Raw genomic sequence first — 20,550 nt, 5'->3', positions numbered from 1 at the left:
ACTTAATATTAATATAATAATTTAATTAAATTTCTATAATAATAAAAAATTATATTTAGCTATATTATTATAAAAGTTTAATCTCTTATAAATATTTTAACTATTTTAATTTTTATAAAAAAAATAAAAGAATTATTTATTTTTTTATTGTCTTAAGTTATAATCTCTAAATATTATAGCTTTAAACCTAATATTAAAAATAATTATTAATTAATTATATAGCTTTATTATTATTAAATATAAAAATTAATATTTTTTCTTTAAGGCTTAAAATAAAATAATATTAAAAAGAATATAAAGTTATTATTAATTTTTAATATTAATTTAAGCTTTATAAATAATAAGCCTTTCTTAATAATAATAATTATATTAAATTAATTATCTTAGGTATTAAAGTATTTTTTATAGTATTAAAATATTTAGGAGTATTTAAGGCGCTTAGGCGCTTTATATAGTATTATTAATTATTAGAGTTATATAAGCTTTAAATCCTTATAGTTTTAAAGCTTAAAAATTACCCCTTTATTATAGCTATAAGAAATAATATAAGCTAGGTTAATAGCCTATTAGAGCTATTTATAATATTAAAGCTAATATAAGAATAATAATAAAATAAGAAAATTAAAAGATAGGTTATAGAGGATATATTACTAGGGCTTAGGAGGGGATTAAGGTTTTTAAGTTATTAAATCATAGAAGTAACTTAAGAGGAAAAAAAAGGTTTTAATTATAAAGATAGAAAGGCTTAAGTAATAGCTATTAAGGTAAGTTAATAGGAGTATAGGCTTAATTAGAGCTTAAATATAATATCTCGGTAAATTACTAAACTTATTAGTTAGCGTATATATTATCTTTGAATATAATAGAATTTTTTTCCCATAGAAAAAAAACGTCGGTAGCTTAGCCGATGTTTTTCATAGGTAATAGGGAAGGATGATTTTGTTGGTGTAGGTTTGGTCGAGTTGGAGCGGTGTGTTTGGCAGTGTCTGGCTTACTGGCATGAAACTACCGTTGAGGAAATGGGTGAGAGTGAGAGTGAGGTTAAGAGTCTCTTATATATCGAAAATCATGTTTGCCCGAGTTTTTAATGAGTGCAAATTGGCCATAGAACCTGGGTGGGTTGGGGATAATCTAGTGCTGAAGAAAACCATGCCTTTCAATTTAAGCAAATAATATATACGTACCCCGCTCGTAACTTGTGGTGTCGTGACGGTTTATGCGTCATACCGACAGTCGTAGATACGCGTGCCTGCTTCCAAGGCAGTCTCTGCTCAGAAGTCTGTCCCTTAACCTGAAATTATGTTGAGCATTCGCCAGAGTACTGTTTCGCTAGTTTATGTCTGCGCTCCCTTGATTCCGCCGTGGCCATACTTCCTCCATGGCCCTGCCGAGAGTTTAGGTTTCTATGTGTTCCTTCATGTGATGCGCGACAGAAGTCATCGTCCTGCCGGGCCGCTTCCTTATCCTCTATATGTCTACAAAACTACCCAGGTATAATGCTAGACACCTGGAGAATAGATATTCAGTGATTGTAGTGCGGCCTGGCGCTTCCCTAGTTGGCCGACGTCCGAAGAGAAGGCAATCCAGATGCATACACCCGGGGCCACATGCACACGGTGGATCGGGCCATGCAGGACTTGAGAGGAAGGCATTAAGCGGTACACTTGGCAATAGGTTAGAATGGGCTGCTTTTGTAGTTTAGATCGTCGAGCATGGGCGTCCAGTGACGTTCTCCTATTTGTACCCAAGTAGGAGTAGTGATGGGTAATCATGATCAAGGCCAGGCCAGTCGCGTGTGAATGGAGGATAAGCAAGCCCCAGAGCGTCTACATCGACTCAATTAGAGCTTCTTTGCTAAGGCTCGATCTTCGGGCTTAGTTAACCCATCAAGGGCCGGGCTATAACTATAATAAAGAATAGATCTTAAATATAATATAATATTATAACCTAATATTAATATAATAACCTATTAAACTTTTATCATAATAAAAGAGTTATACTTAGTTATATTATTATAAAAGTCTAACCTCTTATAGGTATTTTAATTACTTTAATCTCTATATAAAGAATAAGAGAATTATCTACCTTTTATCTTCTTAAGCTATAATCTCTTAATACCGTGGCTTTGAACCCGATGCTAAGAATAACTATCAATCGGTCGGTCATAAAGATAGAAAGGTTTGGGTGGTGGCTACTAGGGTGAGTCAACCTATGAGGAGTACGGGAAGGAAAATGTTGGTTAGAGCTTGAATGCAACATCTCGGCGAATTGCCAAATGGTTGGCGCGCACATCATCTTTGAACACAATGTTTGCCAAGGCTCATGGGCTGTCATTGGTGTTTGACTCACCGAAAAGCGGTGCCCAACTTCGGTTTACTTTGGTCAACCCTTTCTTATCAGCCCTAGAGTCCTAAGTGATTTGTCAAACGGCTCCCCGCCATGGCAGGCATTGATGCCGCGGAGCATTACACCCTCTCATGGAGTCGATCAGAGAACCAGATCAGACATAGGATTCAGCAGGCGCAGGAACACGCCAACTGATACAAGGATCTGATAGGTTGACTTTTCAGTCGCCGATCCTCGGTGCATTGCTTCACCACCCCCCTGCGATATGTCGACGAGTTCATGAAGCCAAAACATGAGCATCATCCAAGACACAAAAAATCACGCCTAGAATCTCTTGCAAAAATCACTTGACTGTAGACAACTGCCAAAGCCTTGGACGCGAACAAAGAACAAGGAGGGCGGGCAAAAAGACATACAACAGCGGGGATTCGCTGGTCGTCACCGACCCAACTACTAATCCGCCCCTCACTGGCTTATCTATGGGAGAGCGGACGGGATCCCGAGTTCTCCAGTGGGTATGGTCGTATGTGCCAGAGAGGAGCCAGATTGAAGATTATTGCGAGAGGAGGACCCAGCAAGTTTCAGAGGCACTTAGCAACACTATAAATACGGGCTAGCTTGTTGTTTTGCACGAAGGAGATTCTAGCAGGAGTTGAAGTGAAGGTAAGTTGAAGCCACTCATTAGGACGAGGCACTGGACCAGAGGAGAGGGTTTCAGCATAGGATGACAGTTGAGAAGGCAGGCCTGCACGCTGAGGGACTAAAGAAAGATGACCAAGCCTATGGTGCTACGTCGTGGGCTTTTATCTCTGAGAAAATGGAAAACGAGGGCGCCACCTCATCCGGCCTTTCAGCAGTGCAAAGCTCTTCTGCACAGACCGGCATGAATGACACAGTTGAAGAGACTTGAAGAACTCGAAGACCACGGTCTTGGAGATCTCTTTAAGGGGAGACATAACTTCAGCGTCATTGTGATTGGAATTCGGCCTACAAGTCTGCGTGGGAGAAGTTTGATAGACGAGCAGGACAGAGCCGTACTGGGTAGTTAGCGATGTCTTCCATCGAATACGGCGGCCTTGATCGGCTGCTCCAGAATATAACGTATTGCGATGGAAGGGGGGCGCTGGTATGTCACATCGATTGGGTAATGGGAGAATAGTGGACAACAGGCTAGGGCGAGCATCGGTCGAAGTTCAGAGCACCGGGTGAACAAATCAGGCCAAGTAACAAACGAACATAGGCGATAAGCTACTATCATATAAAGAAACGGGCAAGGATGGGCATATTATGATTATACTTAGCCACGAGCAGCCGGGAACAATCAGCACCGATAGATGCAAGAGAGCAACGCTATCCGAGACAAGAGTGGGCACGGATCATAGGAACCGGGTTGACGCAGTCTGGAATGTCTACTGTGGATAGTCTCGATCTTTTGAATCAGTTAACTCACCGAACTCCAGGTTCTAACTATAATGAAGAATATGTTATCAATATATCATAGCATCATATCCCAATGCGAACATTGTGGTTCGCAAAAGTCATTCCGCCAACGGTGCACATCTCTCCAACACGCGAAGAATGTATGCGCTCAAGACCTCATACAAACAGCACTAGGCTATCATAAGACACCTACTTATGTACTCAGTGAGCCTTTTGGACAGCTTGTTCTACCCGTATCTAAACAGCTTCGCAATGGCAGCTCGCCGTGATCACGAGCCAAGCAAAGTAAATTTGGTTGGCATAGGAAAGAAAAGCAAGGTCGGGATAGGCAGAGGTCACAGTATTATTAATACTACTTTCTCAGTGGCCCTTTTATATATTCCTCTGGTTCGTGGTCCACCGCGCAGTCTCTTGTGCATCCTGCCCCACGGCTTGTCCAGCCAAACGGCGATGGTGCATGGACGAAAACTACACCACTATAGAATATAGTAGTACATATAAAGAATAATATGCTCAATGCAATTCTCGCGGAGATCTTGTAACTATTACGACGTTTGCTGCCGATAAGAAGTGTGGAAGAGGCCTGCTCTGTTAAGTCTGCCCGTGGCCGCTTGTTCGAAAGGATCACTGCTCATGGAATCACAAATATATCTGTTCGGGCGTTTAAGAAAAATTCAAAAAAGGCCCTACTGGTAATTCAATAAGTTTTCTATCTTATCCACATTTTTCTAGGCTGCTAAGCATGATATTAGTATTTCGCTGCGTTTTTGAATCACGACCGCGTGTATGGTCGGCTGTGGCCCTCCAAACTTTTTGTGCTTTCTTGGCCACCACAAACAACAACCAACGCTTTGTCGAGCCTTAGACCAAATAAAAAGAGACATAGACGCACACACACACACGTTGTGAGTACTGTGATATTTCAACAAACTGAAATGACACGTCAACAACGACCCGTCTTTCCCAGTCCTCGTTGCCAACCTCTAGCCTTTGGCTTTCTTTTTGGTCATGGTAGAAGACGTTGGACTCGTTTGTTCTAACCAAGGCTCGATGTTGAAGCTAATGATCTATATTGGACTCTTCTTGAACATAATTAGTACGAAGCTTCTCACAAAGATGTGAAGAGGATGCCACATTTCACCCAGCCGCAAGGAGAGCAGTTTGACGAATGTTGCCAAATCTAGATAGTATATTACAGAGGGCGTCGTGCTAGCAAGTGCTTAAGTGAGAACTTGATACCAACAGCTCCAGGATAGCTGCGACTATCATGTCACGAACCGAGCGTGCACAAACTGCGCGTGTGCGAAAGAGACTCAATTGTTCAAGTTTAAGTGTTTGGGGACTCTAAAGAATATAACAACCGTAGGACACGAAAAAATCATAGCGCTGGGAATAATAAGAACGGGAACGGTGCAACCAATTTAGAAATTGTGGATGATCGACGGGCCTGAATCTGACGGCCAAGAAATGGGGCTGGCTGTGCCGCAGATGACTGAGTGGCGGTATTGACTTTTGGTACCGCCATGTCTTAATGACTCTATTTTTGCTGCTACGGCTGATGGCTTCTTATCATCATTGCAGATACTAGTGACTCAGTGAGACCTTAAGACTCGGGATTTCCAACACTGCCACCGAAGAATCCGCTGAATGGTTTCATGTCGTCGTTTCTTGCGAGTTTTACTTCTCAAGACTGATACTACGGAGGACTGGGCAGTAATATTAGCATAGATGTCGAATTTGGGTCGTTGGATGATTTAGCGGTGATAGAACAAGTTGTTTAAATAAGAGGTTCAAGCTGTCATACTACAGGCAGATATGAGTCTTCTACGGCAGGCAGCAAAAAGGCTAAAAGAAAGGCCTGTATCCTAGTCTAGTGATATGATGCTATGATATATTGATGATTTATCCTTTGCTATAGTTGAAGCCTGGCCCTTGGTACCTTACCAAGTGACCTGAGCCGGAAGATTAATGCACTGAGTCTTGAGCTTGAACTCAGGAAAAACTTGGCTCGAATTGTTGTCGCTCGGTCATTGGATTAATATGCCGACGCAGGGGCGTTCGCATAGTAGTTGCGGGAGGAGCAACCTGAACAGGCCAACTCTAGACGATCTTCTGGCTCACTTCCCATCAGGGGCCGGGCCGCAACTACAATAAAGAACAGATTTTCAAAACACCATGGCGTCATGACCCCATGCTAACACAGTGGCCTTTTGTAAACCTTCTGCAACAGCAGAAAAGATACACCTCGCTACATCATCATGAAAGGTCCAACCTCGCTGCCAACTCCAGACACATTTTCCCCGGGGATACCAGGAGGCAGCGGGGAGACACCAAGGTGTACAAGAAGATCAGCATATGTTGCCGTTTGTATATATGTAGAGGCCTAAAGCTGCAGACAAGCCGTCTTAGAAGCCTGTCTAGGTCTGGGAATCGATGGCTTGGTGCAAGAGCAAAGTAGTCAGCCCAATTCCGCCGTGCTAGGCGGTTTCCGAACATTGTCTTGGCCGTTCACGCGGCCAGTGACGTGTGATTTTGTAGAGCAAAGCGAACACTGGTTCCTGCTTGGTTTAAATCACTTAGGGGGTTGGGGACATAATCACCTGCCTTGATAATGGGTAGCGTGTGGGAATTCAAGCAAGCACCGGACGTCGAGGTCATCATGGTTGGAGTAGTCGTTTCTTCCTCATCTCGTTTAACCCTCTGTGTTTTCTACCGAGGTGGCGTAACCTACAAGATGGAGCTAGAGTGGAGCAGCGTCAGAAGTCTCTTCGCATTACTTCTCTCCTAGGTGAGTGCAGTGAAAACGCCGGCCCAGCGGGGAAGATCACGACGTGTCTCTGGTCCGGGGCGGTTCGAGGCATATTAACCATTGTGTTCAAAGATGATGTGTGCGCTAACTAGATAAGTTTGGTAATTCGCCGAGATATTATATTTAAGCTCTAACTAATATTTTCCTTCCTATACTCTTATTAACTTACCCTAGTAGCTACTACTTAAACCTTTCTATCTTTACGACTGAAACCTTCTTCCTTCCCGATAGTTAAGTTACTCCTGTGACTTAATGACTTAAAAACCTTGATCCCCCCCCTGACTTCCCCGCTTTACCTATGTAAGTCTTCTTCTCGCCGGGCCTCTCTTAGCTACTAGATTATATCTAGTAGGCTATTGATCTAGGCTATGTTTCTCTTTATAACCTCGACGAATAGGTGCTTATTAGGCTTTTTATCTCTAAGACTTTTAAGTAATAGTAGCTCTTAGTATTATATAAAGCGCCTAAGGTTCTATGGTGCCTTTAGGCGCTCTAAGGTTATAAGGAATATCTCTCCGCCTAGGATTATAAGCTTAAGATAAATATTTAGCTTAATGATTTAGTCTATAGTAGCCCTTATTATATTAATATCCCGAAATAATAATAATTATATATTACGAAGGAGATTATATATCTTATGGAAGGGGCTAGAAAGTAAAAGATATTAATTTTTATATTAGGTAGCGGCGATATAGTTATATAACCTAGTAACTTTAATTACTTAATTAATTATAATTCTTATAGGTATTAGGTTTAAAGCTATAATATTAAGAGATTATAGCTTAAAAAGATAAAGAGGTAAATAATTTTTTTATTTTTTATATAGAGATTAAAGTAATTAAAATATTTATAAGAGGTTAGACTTTTATAATAATATAGCTAAGTATAATTTTTTTATTATTATAGAAGTTTAATTAGGCTATTATATTAATATCGGGTTATAATATTATATTATATTTAAGATTTATTTTTTATTATAGTTATAGCCTGGCCTTTAATGGGTTAACTAAGCCTGAAGATCGAGGCATATTAATAACGTTCGATTCTGTACTTGATTTAATATCATGCTAGGTGACATAAAGAATGCTAGAATAGTTTCAGCGACGTTACTATAGAGGTTGACACCGCACGGGTTAAGTATAAAGAGTTAGAATATTCTATTGGGAGATGATAGGAATTCCAATGACCAACTGAATCCCAGGCAGTGTTGGTCCTCGTGCCCGGCATCAGTGGCACTGATCAGAGTCTTGAGGTTACAGTATTATACAGTACTAGGTTTTGATACCGGCATGTATTAATGATTATGGCTTTTCCTATCGTAGCTGATCGCTCCTTGTCATCATTGCGGATAACAATAATGATCAAAACCTGAGGTTTTCATTCCTTAGGTAGACAGATTCTCAGTTCTTTTATGCAGGTTTCCATCTGACTGCCAAAACAGGCAGAGCAGAGTAGAATTGGCGATTGCTAAGGAAAACTGTGTGGTTCTATGGCCTAAGAATGTTTCAGTGTCTGGTCCGAGGGCGCTTGTAACGTCCTAATACTAAACCTGAATACTATTCACTCCATCCAGTGCCTCCAGTTTTATCGATAGCGAGTCAGTGGATTTCAACTTTATGGCAACACAGCGACGCGCAGGACAATATCATTGGATTTGCCCTTTTACGCAACTGGTTGAAGACGAAAGAATCCTCAGCTTCCGCCGTGGCCAAGTGGCCAAGTGGCCAAGTGTCAGGTCCTTCGAAGCCTGTAGAACGCATCATTCTTGATATGGGCATCCATCATTAACGTTGTAGTATCTGCAGTCATTCTCCAAATTCCCTTTCGTCAATCCGTCTCGCTCGAAGCATTTGACCCACAGTAGAAAGAAGAAAGAGTCTAGCAAATAAATAAAAGGCAAGTCCCAAGAATCAGCCTCAAATTTAAGTTTCAGTCATTGACTGGCGGTTTATTGTCGAGACCTTGCAAAACCGCGGGGTGCATAAAGTTGGCCAGGTTCAAATCGTACTTGTAACAAATGAGACTTCAACTTGAGAGGATCTGACAGATTTCGTAAGCTGGTCCGACATATCCAGCGAACGGCGAGCAGATCTCGGTCAAAATTGAACACCTTCAACTCTTTTCTAGGTCGGCGTTGGCTTCGTAACTTCCATCCCGGTGTTGGATGCCCCCATATTAGTCAGTGACCAGAAATTTTAAAGGGGTGAAGAGAGGAGCCATGAACTCTGCATCATGCCCCTTGAACATGATAGTCAGCGTGAAATCCCCAGAGACCGCCATATCCTTCCATACAGACTACAGGAGAGAACCTGGGACTGTCATGCTATATCCTTCCAAGTGAAGGGGATGGTATCTGTCGACATGGAATGGATAACCCAAATGCTGTTTCTATGACAAATTAAACAAGATGGAAAACCAAGCCAGAACAAGGTTAAAATGAACATAGGGTTGTGTGACTGTTTATTGCGACTCGGTGAATGCATTGGATAGGCAATGGAAGGTTTGAACTAAAAACCAACTGCAAAATATGTAGTCAGACCTTTTGTTCCATTCAAGGCTGGCTTAGAGGCAAAGAAGAGATGTTTGTCACTAAGATAATTAGTCTCTTCAAATGTGCTGGCACTGCGCCGAACTTTGTCTTTCGGTCTGCATTCTATGAAATAAGCATGATGTTGATGAATGTCTAGGAGGCGATTAATCCCATTTGCCGAGACAATAAGTCAACGTCGACCAAGTATAGTAAAAATATTGTTAAATAGCTTATGTAATCTTGTATAAAGTAACTAAAATGCATAGTCTATCGAAAGTAAGTCTAAACGTAGTCTTAAGGCAATTATTATTTTATAAAAGGGATTCTCTCGCTAAATACTAAGTTCTACCTCTAGTTATTAGATAGCGCGCCCTCACTAGGTAACTGATGATTAAAGATGATATTGGGATGATCTTGGGTGTATTAATAAGGTTCCTTATGTTCGTCCTCCTTATTCTTCGCTCTCCCTCGTTATCTTTATATCTGAGGGGGCAAGACTAAGATACTAGACCTGCTGATCCTGCAACAGATCTGTAACGTTGTTCTGACAATTAAGGTATCATAGGGTAACATCTTCCCTTGAGGTGGCTGCCTATATAACATCATTATGCATGCCACTTCTCCAATATACCCCCTCAGGCAACTACCCAGGCCGTTAACTGCCAGCTCAATTAATACACAGGTCATCCATCTTTCCGGAAATCAGATCTGATTCTCCGCCAGAGAGGGCATCCTCCGCAGCATCAAAATCATCTTCTATCAAGACCTTGATCTTCCTTGCCTCAATCCGATCTTTGATATCGACCAGCCCAACCTGTGACCTAAACTTCCTGAATGCCTTAGTTGGCAGTGCTTTCGTCAAACCATCAGCCAGCATGTCGCCGGTGGGTGTATATGCGACCTTGATCGTCTTTCGGGAAACAGCTTGTCTCAGCTAATGATTGTGGATATCGACGTGACGGAGCTTCGTCTGCAGCATCGCGATATCTGCGTTAACGAGCCGAATCGTCTACTAGTTATCGCACCAGATGTTTAATCGTGATGAATCAAGCTCCATACCAATCTCCTTGATCAGCCGCGATACGAACATAGCCTCCTTGGTAGCTTGCGCAAGGGACAATAACTCCGCCTCTATAGTAGAGGTAGTCACTATGTCTTGCTTGTTCGCTCGCTAACCGATTACTCCTCCAAATAGCTTCATGATGTATGCTTAAGAACTTTTCCGGTCGATCGTATTGTCTGCGTATGATGCATCGCTCTAGGTCTCTATCGAGTCTTCTCCTCCTAGCTATAAGGCCCAGGTCTTAGTACTAAGTAGATATCAAATTAGATGTTCAGCAGCGCTTAGGTACTCGTCGCTAGGATTAGCGTTAAACCGTGCTAATCGCGAGGCAGTAAATACGACATCCGGTCGAGTAATTACTGCATAATATAGGATCGACCCGATTCGGCGCTGGTAGAGATTGATTGATCGATGAGATGCTTGGCTATCGAAAGGAAGAAGTTCCCTCAATTTCATCGGCGTCTTCGGAAAATTTGCATCCTTCGCATCAACGAGGTTAGCCAGCTTATCAATATAGTCGGATTGGGATAACCAGATCAATCTCCGCTTGCGATCACGGATAATCTCGATGCCAAGGAACCACTACAGCTCATACCCGCCGGTCAGGTTATACACCTCCTACAGCTGACCCATCAGATCATCTATAGCAGCCTAATTCTCCTTCCGGTATGCCACGACGATATCATCCACGTAGAAGAAGATCAAGATCCCGTTCTTCGTGAAACAACACGGTTCGTGCGGTACCGGTGAGAAGCCTAGGCGCTCGAGTGTGCCTATAAGTTCCTTCTGCCACAGTAAGGGTAATTCCCGTAGACCATACATAGCTTTAAGTAGATATAGGATCCTGCCACGTTTCCAATAACCCGGTGGCATCCTCATAAATATATCGTATGGTAGCTTAGCGTTGACAAAGGCATTAATAGCATCGTATTAGATAAGCTTAAGATCAAACCATGCGGCAATCGCCATTAGGGTCCGGAATAACCTTCCAGCTAATATGGATACATATATGTTCTCGTATACCGACTTGGCCTACTAGTCACCCCGGACCATAAGACGAGCCTTACATTTAACAAGCCAGCCGTATTTATCGAATTTATACACATAAACCCACATACAATCTAGTAGCTAGTGCCCTATGGCTGCCTTCTTATCAGTCTCGGCCTATGTGCTCATATCTTGATGACTCTATAGATATTGTTTCTCTGCCTCTAGGAACGCTAGCCTCAACAGATAAGATTCGAGGTCCTTATGAGTCTTAGGTAGCGGAGGCAGGTCACGCCGATGAATCTTTCCGTCTTAGCGAGGCACAAAGGTACGCTGCCTATTAGATAAACGCTTAATAAATTGGTAAGTAGAGGGGCGTCCCCTCGGCTTATTCACCATCTTATAGAAATGACCCTTGGTCATAGGCTTGCCATTTATTATGCCAATCGTTGCAGCTTATCGGCCAGCGTTAAACGTAGCCTCCCAATTGCCTTGGCGATTGCGGATGGCCCGGATATCTTATCCGGCCGGAGCTAGCGAGAGGTATGACCCGCCTGGAATACCAGACTTAACTCGCCGGCAGCTACATTGCCTGCCACTCTGCTAAAGGCAGCAACCAGAGGTCGCACTTTCCTTGCAGTCACCATGGCCTATCGTAGTGCTAACCTCAGAGTGGTGATCACTCTGCTGAAGGCAGCGATAAGAGCGACAAGTCGCACTTTCCTTACAGGCACTACTCATAGTATTAACTTCAGAGTGGCTATTATTCTGCTAAAGGCAGCGATAGCCAATCGCACTTTCCTTGCAGCCGCTATAGCATTTCGTAGCGCTAACCTCAGAGCGACAGCAAGCAACACTTTCCTAGCGCTCTATAAGCTCTCTAATAGTAGCACCCATGAGCGCTACCGCAGGTAGTGGTATATACTCCGGAGTCAGGAGCGGCTCGAACCGCGCAGTCGTATAGAGGTAATCAGGCTCTACCATATATACTTCAGTTTAAGCATCCTATATATCACCGGTCGGTTCATCAACCATATTGTCTAGGAGCATCATTAGACCACTGAGTTCTTTATCCTTATCTTACATAGGTACGCTTAACGAGGGATTAGCTGAATCTAGGACTTAGAAGTCCCTCAGCAGCATAGTAAGTTCTTCCTCCGTAATATGCCGCAGGTCATCTTTTATATATTAGATATCGCTAGTAAAGAATTTATCCTCGTTAAAAACCATATCCCTAACGGCAACGACTTTATTAATTAGTAGGTTCTATACCCGGTAGATATTCGTGGATTAATATCTAACGAGATACCCGATTTATGCCTTCGGGTTAAGCTTCTAAAGCCGGTTCTTCTTTACTAGTGATTCCGCAGATATAGCAAACGCCTTGCAGCCGTATGCACGGAGATAGACTTAGCTCGGCTTGCGGTCTTTAACTACTATGCCGTCTCTATAGACTAGGTAAGTATAAAAAACTTCATAAGGGGATTACCAGTGCAAGAGGTATTTTAGGGTTCGATTATATAGATAAATAGCAGCCCTATAAATCTCAACCCAAAGGAAGGTAAGTAACTTAGCTCCTACTCTCATCGCACAGGCTTTCTCCTTAATCACACCCCCTAAGCGCTCAGCGCCGCTATTCTAAGCCTATGTATATAGTGCCGAGGGCTCACACCGAATATAATATCTTCTTATGAGAAAGGCTATGAGCCTATGGTTGTCGGTAATCTCGTTGTCGCATTCGATCGCCTGAGGCTAGATCTAAAACTAGTTCTTCAGCAGTCCGATAAGATCCTCGAAAGCACTAATCAAGGTATCGGTATCCCGCCTCTTTAGGTAGAAGTCGAACATATAGCCGGAGTAACGGTCAATAACTAACATCGCACACTAATATCCTTCGCCATCGAGTTCAAGATCTAGGAAATCAACTGCGAGGCGTTAACCGGGTTTGGTTGGTCCTTCTCGTGGCAGCCGGCGGATCTATCTCTTCGCCTTAGAACAGCCGCAGGCATCGCATTGGATTATAGTCAGACCTTTTAGTCGCACCCCCCGAGAGTAATAAGCGAGGTGCCTCAAAGCTTCTGGCCCTAGGTGACCAAGTCAGAGATGCCAGCATTGCTCGGATACCATGCTAGGCGTCCGTTCGGTCCATAAGTTAAATTAAATCCGTCGTGCTGCGAATACTACTTTCGTAATATCGAGAGGAATATGCTCAATGACGAATTAATCGAACTGATCAATCAACCGACATACCAGGGAGTCATCCCTCCTGCGGATGCAGTTATTAGCACCCTTATTGTCCCACTAATATCCCTTCCGACGTAGCCGCCAGAGGGACACAATATTACATGCGAAGTTTTAGCAAAATGCGACATCAGAAAGTATCATAATACATAAGCCTTATGGTCCATCAATGCAGATATCAACTTCGCCGTATCCTTAGATCGGCACCTTCACCTCTCCAGCGAATACAAAATCGCCAGTTAGTGCGTATTAGTAATTTCGGAACCTTGAGAAGGAATTGAAGATATGGATCGTAGAACCCGAATCTAAGATAGCCGAGTTCTTCAAGGGGTACGGGGACGAGTTAAACGCTGCTTTCGATCCTTCACGAATGACAAGGAAGTAGCTTTTAGTCACTCCGACCCCGTGGTCTAGTCAGTCATCTGACTCGAGTTTTGCTTTCTTCGAGAGCCGGTTAACCTCCTCTTTTATCGCTATATCTAACTCAATTTGAATCTTTACAAATCTTGCCGCCGCCTCGTTAAACCGAAAGCCTTCCGGTGCCTTCTCCGGAAAGACATAGAAGCAGCTGCTAATTGAATGACCGGGCGCAAGGCAAGCTTTGCATCTTCTTCCGCTTTCAGTCTCAGCGTCGGATTCCTTCCATTTACGCTTCTAATCTATCTTCTTTCCGCCTCGGCCGCTATTACTGCCCTTACTGCCTGCCTTACCGCGAGGGTTTGCTGGCTCTGGGGGCTAAGTATCGCGGTCATCTTGGTCGATATCGTCCTGATTAGCCTGCTGACCGTGGAGAGTCAAGAAGCCGGCCTTGTAGCTGCCTCTTGGAACCGCGCTGCGGTTGCGTCTATTGGCGATTTCCCTCAACAGATTCGTTGCCACTTCGCGATAGCTGACTTCGCGATTGTTCACTGCATCTAGCTTGTTCAGTCGGTAATTCGATGCCCAGAGTGGCGCCGTTTCTTCGACTGCATTGACGAAGTCAAGGGCCCACGCTCGGGGCTCCGTCGTCTCGGGTACTCCTTATCTCTAACCTTCAGCCATGAGCTCTTTCCATCTGACGATCCACTTCTCGAGCCCTGCTTCCTTCTTTGGAGCTGATCGGAGATAATTCTTAAAGGCGATTCGAGCGTCTTCCATCCGGTGACTCGCGTATTCCTCGCCTAATTAGGCCAAGATCGCGTACCACTTATTGAGATTGCCGTTAGGCGGAAGGTTAGTCTTCTGGATTGACTTATTGACCGTCTTTAGCACCCACTCGCGGAGGGTTCTCAGTGACTTCTTAATTGTCTCGTATCTCCGTATCGCTACCATATATTCATTCCAATATTACTAGAAGCTCAGCCTCCCAGCGTCGGAAAGATCGCCGAGGCCTTATAGAACAGCCGATCCAGTTATCTGGGATCTACCTGATCGTCTGGAGCTATTCGACTCGGTATTAGCATAGATTATATTCGACTAGTAGTCCGCGATATTCGGTGGCGTAGGCTCTTGCGGCCACGGAAGGTCGCTAGTCGGCTCGATATACTGCCAGACGTCTTCGCCTTCCGCTCGTTTGCGGAATTCCATCTGCCAATCTTCCCAGTCTTTGGCGTCGTTATAATAAACGGCGTTATCAGTCATATCGGATAATATCTATATGATATGAGGAACGCGTATCGTTCGTAGCGCGGATAGATCTTAGAGCGGATAAGACTCTTAATTATTAGATAGCGCGCCCTCACTAGGTAACTGATGATTAAAGATAATATTAGGATAATCTTAGGTATATTAATGAGGTTCCTTGTGTTCGTCCTCCTTATTCTTCGCTCTCCCTCGTTGTCTTTGTATCTGAGGGGGCAAGACCAAGATACTAGACCTGCTAATCCTATAATAGATCTGTAACGTTGTTCTAACAATTAAGGTATCATGGGGTAACATCTTCCCTTGAGGTGGCTGCCTATGTAACATCATCATGCATGCCACTTCTCCAACACTAGTATATTAGTATTAAGCTATAGCGCGCTATAATTAGTTAATGCGGCCCCGTTATAGGGGCTATGCGCTATATATATAGCCGCATTAGGTAATACCCTTATTTTAGAAAAAAAAAAAAAGCTCTTTTAATTATTATTTTTTATACTTTAAGGTAACTATAGGCACTTTATATAATAATTATAAGCTTAGGTAAGAGCTTTCCTTAGTAATTTCTTTTATACCTTTTATTATTATTAATAATTCCTCCCTAAATTAACTTAAAGACCTTTAAAAACCTTATTTATTAGAAAATCCCTTATTTTTATACTTTTAAATCCCTTTTTTTATCTATAATTAATTACCTTAGTATATATATTATACCTTTTTATTATTCTATATATATTATATTTATAGTCCTAAAGTCTAATATAATAAATAATATTAAGATTATTTATCTTAAGACTAAGATATAATAATTTAATTAGATAATAGCGCTAAAGATTTATATAAATATATTAAGTATTTAATAAATTATAAATTTAAATAAAAAAGCTTAGCTTAATATTAGACTTATTAAGCTTATAATTATAAATTATAATTCTTATATAATAATAAAAAAAATAAAGATTTATTTAAAGTATAACGAGAGGATATTTCCTAAGGGATAAACTAGTTATATAGGTTTATATTAGTAAAGGAGAATATTATATAACCTTAAAGGGTAATATAATATTACGTCTAGTAATATACTTAAGGTATTAAGTATAACTAAGCTATATTAATAACTAAAGTAGCTATTATAATATATATAATAAGCATGCGCCGCATCTAAGTATACGCCGCACTTTTCTTATACCCTTAAGTTAAAAACCGCAGTAAAAATATAATAAATTAATTAATTAATTAAAATTAATTACTATACTCTTCGCTAGAAGTCTTAATTACTACTTAATAAGTCCTTATATTATAACCGGTCTTTCCGCATATACTATAGCGCTAAACCCCCGGTCGCGCTGACCTTCCTTAATTACTACTTCTCGACGATTTTGCTATTACCTATATATTACTATCTATCTAATTAATTACTTGCCTTCCCTCCTCTATTATTATTACCCCTCTTCTCTATAATTAGGTTCTTTTTGCCCTCCGGTGCCGGCTTAGTATCTTATTTATTTACCGAAGGTCTTAGACTTTAGCCCTTAATAAGGCATTTTTATATATTATTACTATAGTTCTCTTAGTAAGGGACTTAAGAGCTCTTAGAATTAACTCTAAGGAGCTACTTTAATATTACCTAATTTATCTATTAAGGTATTTAAACTAAGATTAAGCCTTAAGTATAATCTTTAGGGTCTTTAAGACCTAAGGGTTTATAGGGCTAATTACCTCCTCGGTAGGCATTAGAATCTATAGCTATATATTAAGCTTCGAGACTATACTTTCTAGGTTAAGAGGAATAAGCTTAGCTCTTCTAAAGGCTAATCTAATATTTCTTTCTATTATAATAGCCTAATAAGCGGTATAAAAAGCTAGAAAGAACTTAATCTTTAAAATATAGGTTATAAAGTATCTAATTAGATATTTTATTTCTTAGCTATAAGCCTTCTTAAGTAGGCTAAAATACCTAATATTAAGAGGCTAAAGTAAATAAGATAAATAAGGTAATATATAAAGCGTAATAATCTTATTTTCCTCGTAATATCTCTTAAAGGCAATAAAGTAATAATTTTCATAGCTATTAAGGATTAGAAGATAATAGCGATTATTTAATCGCTTAGTTATATATTAGTCAAAGTATTTAAGCTACTTAAGACCGATTTTATTATTAGTCTAGCTATTTTAGGTTATTATAATAGCCTAATCGCCCGGGAGGTTATTCTCTTAGTATTAATTAGCGAGGTAATATTAGCCTATACTAATAATAAATAGCTAGATCGCTTAGCCTTTTATATTAATTGCCTAAATTACTATAATCTATTCCTAGCTTCTAGGTTATATTAATTTCAGTCTTCTATGCCTTTCTATACTTATAATAATTATTTTACTTATAATTATGCCTATAAGAAAGCTAATCTTATTAAAGTTCTAAATATTATCTAATTAAATATTATATTTTATAATTATATTCGCTATAAGCTAAAATTACTTATAAATAATAATTAGATCTTTATATTTAGCTCTCTAGTAATTATATTTATAAAAGAAATAAATCTTAAGCTCTTTATATTATATAATAAAGTTATAAGCCTAGCGCTTACTAATAGGTAATATATCGCAGTTAGTAAGTAATTAATTAATTATTTCTTTAATAGTATATAATCGGGGAGGAAATCCTTATAAATCTAGGTTAAAGATAAATTATATTATAATCTATTCCTCTAGATTAGATAATCGGCGTAACTTAGGGATCTAATTATATCGCGATTAAATCCCTTATCTACGACGATATAATTACCGCTTATTAATCTTATAGATTCCTATGGTATATTAAATACTTAGTTTTAGGTTATTTTAAAGGGCTTAAAGGGTAAGAAGGGTTCTAGCTTTAATATTTAGGTCTAATATTATTTATAATATAGAAATCGATTAATTAATTAGAAAGTTTAATATAGGAGGGAAAAGTGCGGCGTATATTTGGATATGGCGTATACTTATTATATATATTATAAGAAAGTATAATAAGCGCGTTTTATATATTTATAGTTAATCTTTAGACTAATATCCTTTAGGTTTAGTCTAGGGTAGGATTAATATTTTTAATATTTAGTCCCTAGACCGATATAGGTAATACTTAGTCCCTTTAGTCCCTTACTTAGTTAGAGTATTTCTATTATATTTCCCTACCTAGCTTATATTATAGCTATAATATAAGGTTCCCCTTTTATTAGTTTTATCCTTAAGATTAATTTTAGCGACTAAGTATTATTAGTAGGTAACTCTAACTTATAAAAATTTCTTTCTATTAATATAATATTAGGCCGAGTTTCTAAGTATATTTCCTTGCGAAAACTTTCTAAAATATAAGGTCTCTTTATTTATATTAAGGCTTTTAATTCTAAAATTATGCCTTATATTTATTCTTTCTATTAGGGCTTATCCTATAAGGTAATCTCTAATTATTTTAATTATTATTCTAATTATATTAATATAAAAGTAATATATAATAGAGCTAATATAGCTTCTTTCTATAGATATATATTAATACTCCTTTATAGTTATTAGCTAACTTTCTATAGTTATAAAAAATATCTAAGAGTATAAGCGCCTAGAAGACGAGGAGGCTAAGGCAGAGGTTACCTTAGAGGAAGTAATAGCTAAGCTTATTTATATCTAGAAATAAAAGAAGTTACTTAAAGCGCATAGTAATAAGGCCTTTAAGCGCGGCCTATATGCCTTAGAGGAATTAGGTAAGCTCTACGAGGAGTTATCTATTATTATAGAGGTATATTCTTTTAGGGCTATTAATTTAATTAATTAGAATACTATTAGTCTTAATAAGCCTATATTTAGTATTATTAGTAAATACTTTTTAGAAGGTATTATATATTAGTAAGGTATTCTAGGGGTTCTTATATATTTTTTAAGTTAAGGTAATCTTTCTATTTAATAAAATATATTATTTTATTATTAATTTTATTTATATTAAGGATAGCCTCTATAATATATTCTTCTAGTCTATTAACTTCTATATTAGGTTTATTACCTATTTTTACTTAGATAATATCTTATATTAATTTAAGTAATAAAATATAAAAGATTAAATAGAGCTTAACCTTAGGTAATAAATCTAATTTATAATTATATTTTAAGATTTTATTTTTTATTTTATATAATTTAATATATTTATAATTAAGTTTTTTATTTTATTATTTTATTTTAATATTTTCTATTACGAGGTAAATTATATTTCTCTCTAAGAAGGTTAATCCTTTAATCTTTTTCTTATTAATATAATTTATTATTTTATTCTTAATAAATATAAGTTCTATTTATATTTCTTTATATAGATTATATAATTAATTACTAATAAGGATTACTTTAGGATTAATAATAATATCTTATAATTATTAATAAGTATTTAATATAAATCTAAAATTAATATATATTAATATAATCTTTATGCTTTTATTTATAGCTATATTATAGGCTAGCTAAGCGGCTAATAGCTTCTTAATTTAGTTAGTTTATTTATAGTTAATATAATATTAAAGGTATTATTCTAATATCTAATTTATATATTTTATTTAACTATTTATCTCTTTATAATATACTATAGAGAGCTTATAGTTAATTCCTAAGTATCCTATAAGGCTTTATTAAAACTTTAAAGTAAATAATAATCCTCTATTTATAATAATTTTAAGTAATATATTATATATCTTAGCGATATAAAAATAAAAGAGATAAGTAAATTCTTTAGCGATTATTAATTCTCTATAGGGTATAAAATAAGAAAATTTTATAAATCTATCTATAATAATAAGAATACTATTATAGAAGTTTCTAGTAGCTAATTCTTCTAATAGGGGTAATTTAGTAATAAAATCTATTATAATAGCTTTCTATAGTAGCTAAGGTATTAATAAGGGTTATAGTTTACTATAGGGCTTATAGTATTATGCCTTAGTTTTTATATAAAGGTTATATTAATTAATAATTATTAAAATAATTTTCTTTATATTAAGAAAAATATATATTATCTTAACTTATTCTAGGGTTTTATTAATTCCTTAATATTAATATAATTAGTAATTATATATTTTATATATAAGGTTATATTATAATTTCTTTAATACTTATTATTTATTTATTTTTTTATTATTTAAAAGTTATTTATTATACTCTAAGATCTTTATAAGGAGTAAATTACCTTATTCTACTATATAAGTTATATTTAGGTATTATTATTACTTAATATATATAATAATTTATTATTATAGGTATCCTTTAGGTATAAAGTATAATAATTATTCCTTAGTTTAGATCTTCTCTATATCTAGGTTAGGTCTCTAGCTAATAGTATTTACTTAGTTATTCTTTAATCCCTTAATATAGATAATAATATAATTAAATTCTAAGAGGTATTTAGTATATTATAGTTATTATCCGCTAAGTTCTTAGGTTATTATAAAGTAGGAAATATTCTTATAATCTATATAAACCTTAATCTAATATTAGCTT

General features: G+C 38.1%; 1 protein-coding gene across 1 annotated transcript; it reads right to left on the bottom strand.

The window, feature by feature from the left end:
• Positions 1-14,151: 14,151 nt before the first annotated feature.
• On the bottom strand, positions 14,152-15,036 carry NECHADRAFT_89464 (uncharacterized protein; the record flags this gene model as incomplete). The annotated part of the gene is made up of 4 exons (XM_003039130.1): positions 14,152-14,381; positions 14,448-14,576; positions 14,823-14,836; positions 14,873-15,036. 4 exons carry the CDS (start codon positions 15,034-15,036, stop codon positions 14,152-14,154), a joined length of 537 nt encoding a protein of 178 aa, XP_003039176.1.
• Positions 15,037-20,550: the final 5,514 nt, after the last annotated feature.

This window comes from Fusarium vanettenii (assembly GCF_000151355.1).
Source record: "Fusarium vanettenii 77-13-4 unplaced genomic scaffold NECHAsca_162_unmapped, whole genome shotgun sequence".
Taxonomy (NCBI): domain Eukaryota; kingdom Fungi; phylum Ascomycota; class Sordariomycetes; order Hypocreales; family Nectriaceae; genus Fusarium; species Fusarium vanettenii.
Note: the sequence above shows the minus strand (reverse complement) of the source record. Positions and strands in the feature narration are given on the sequence as shown.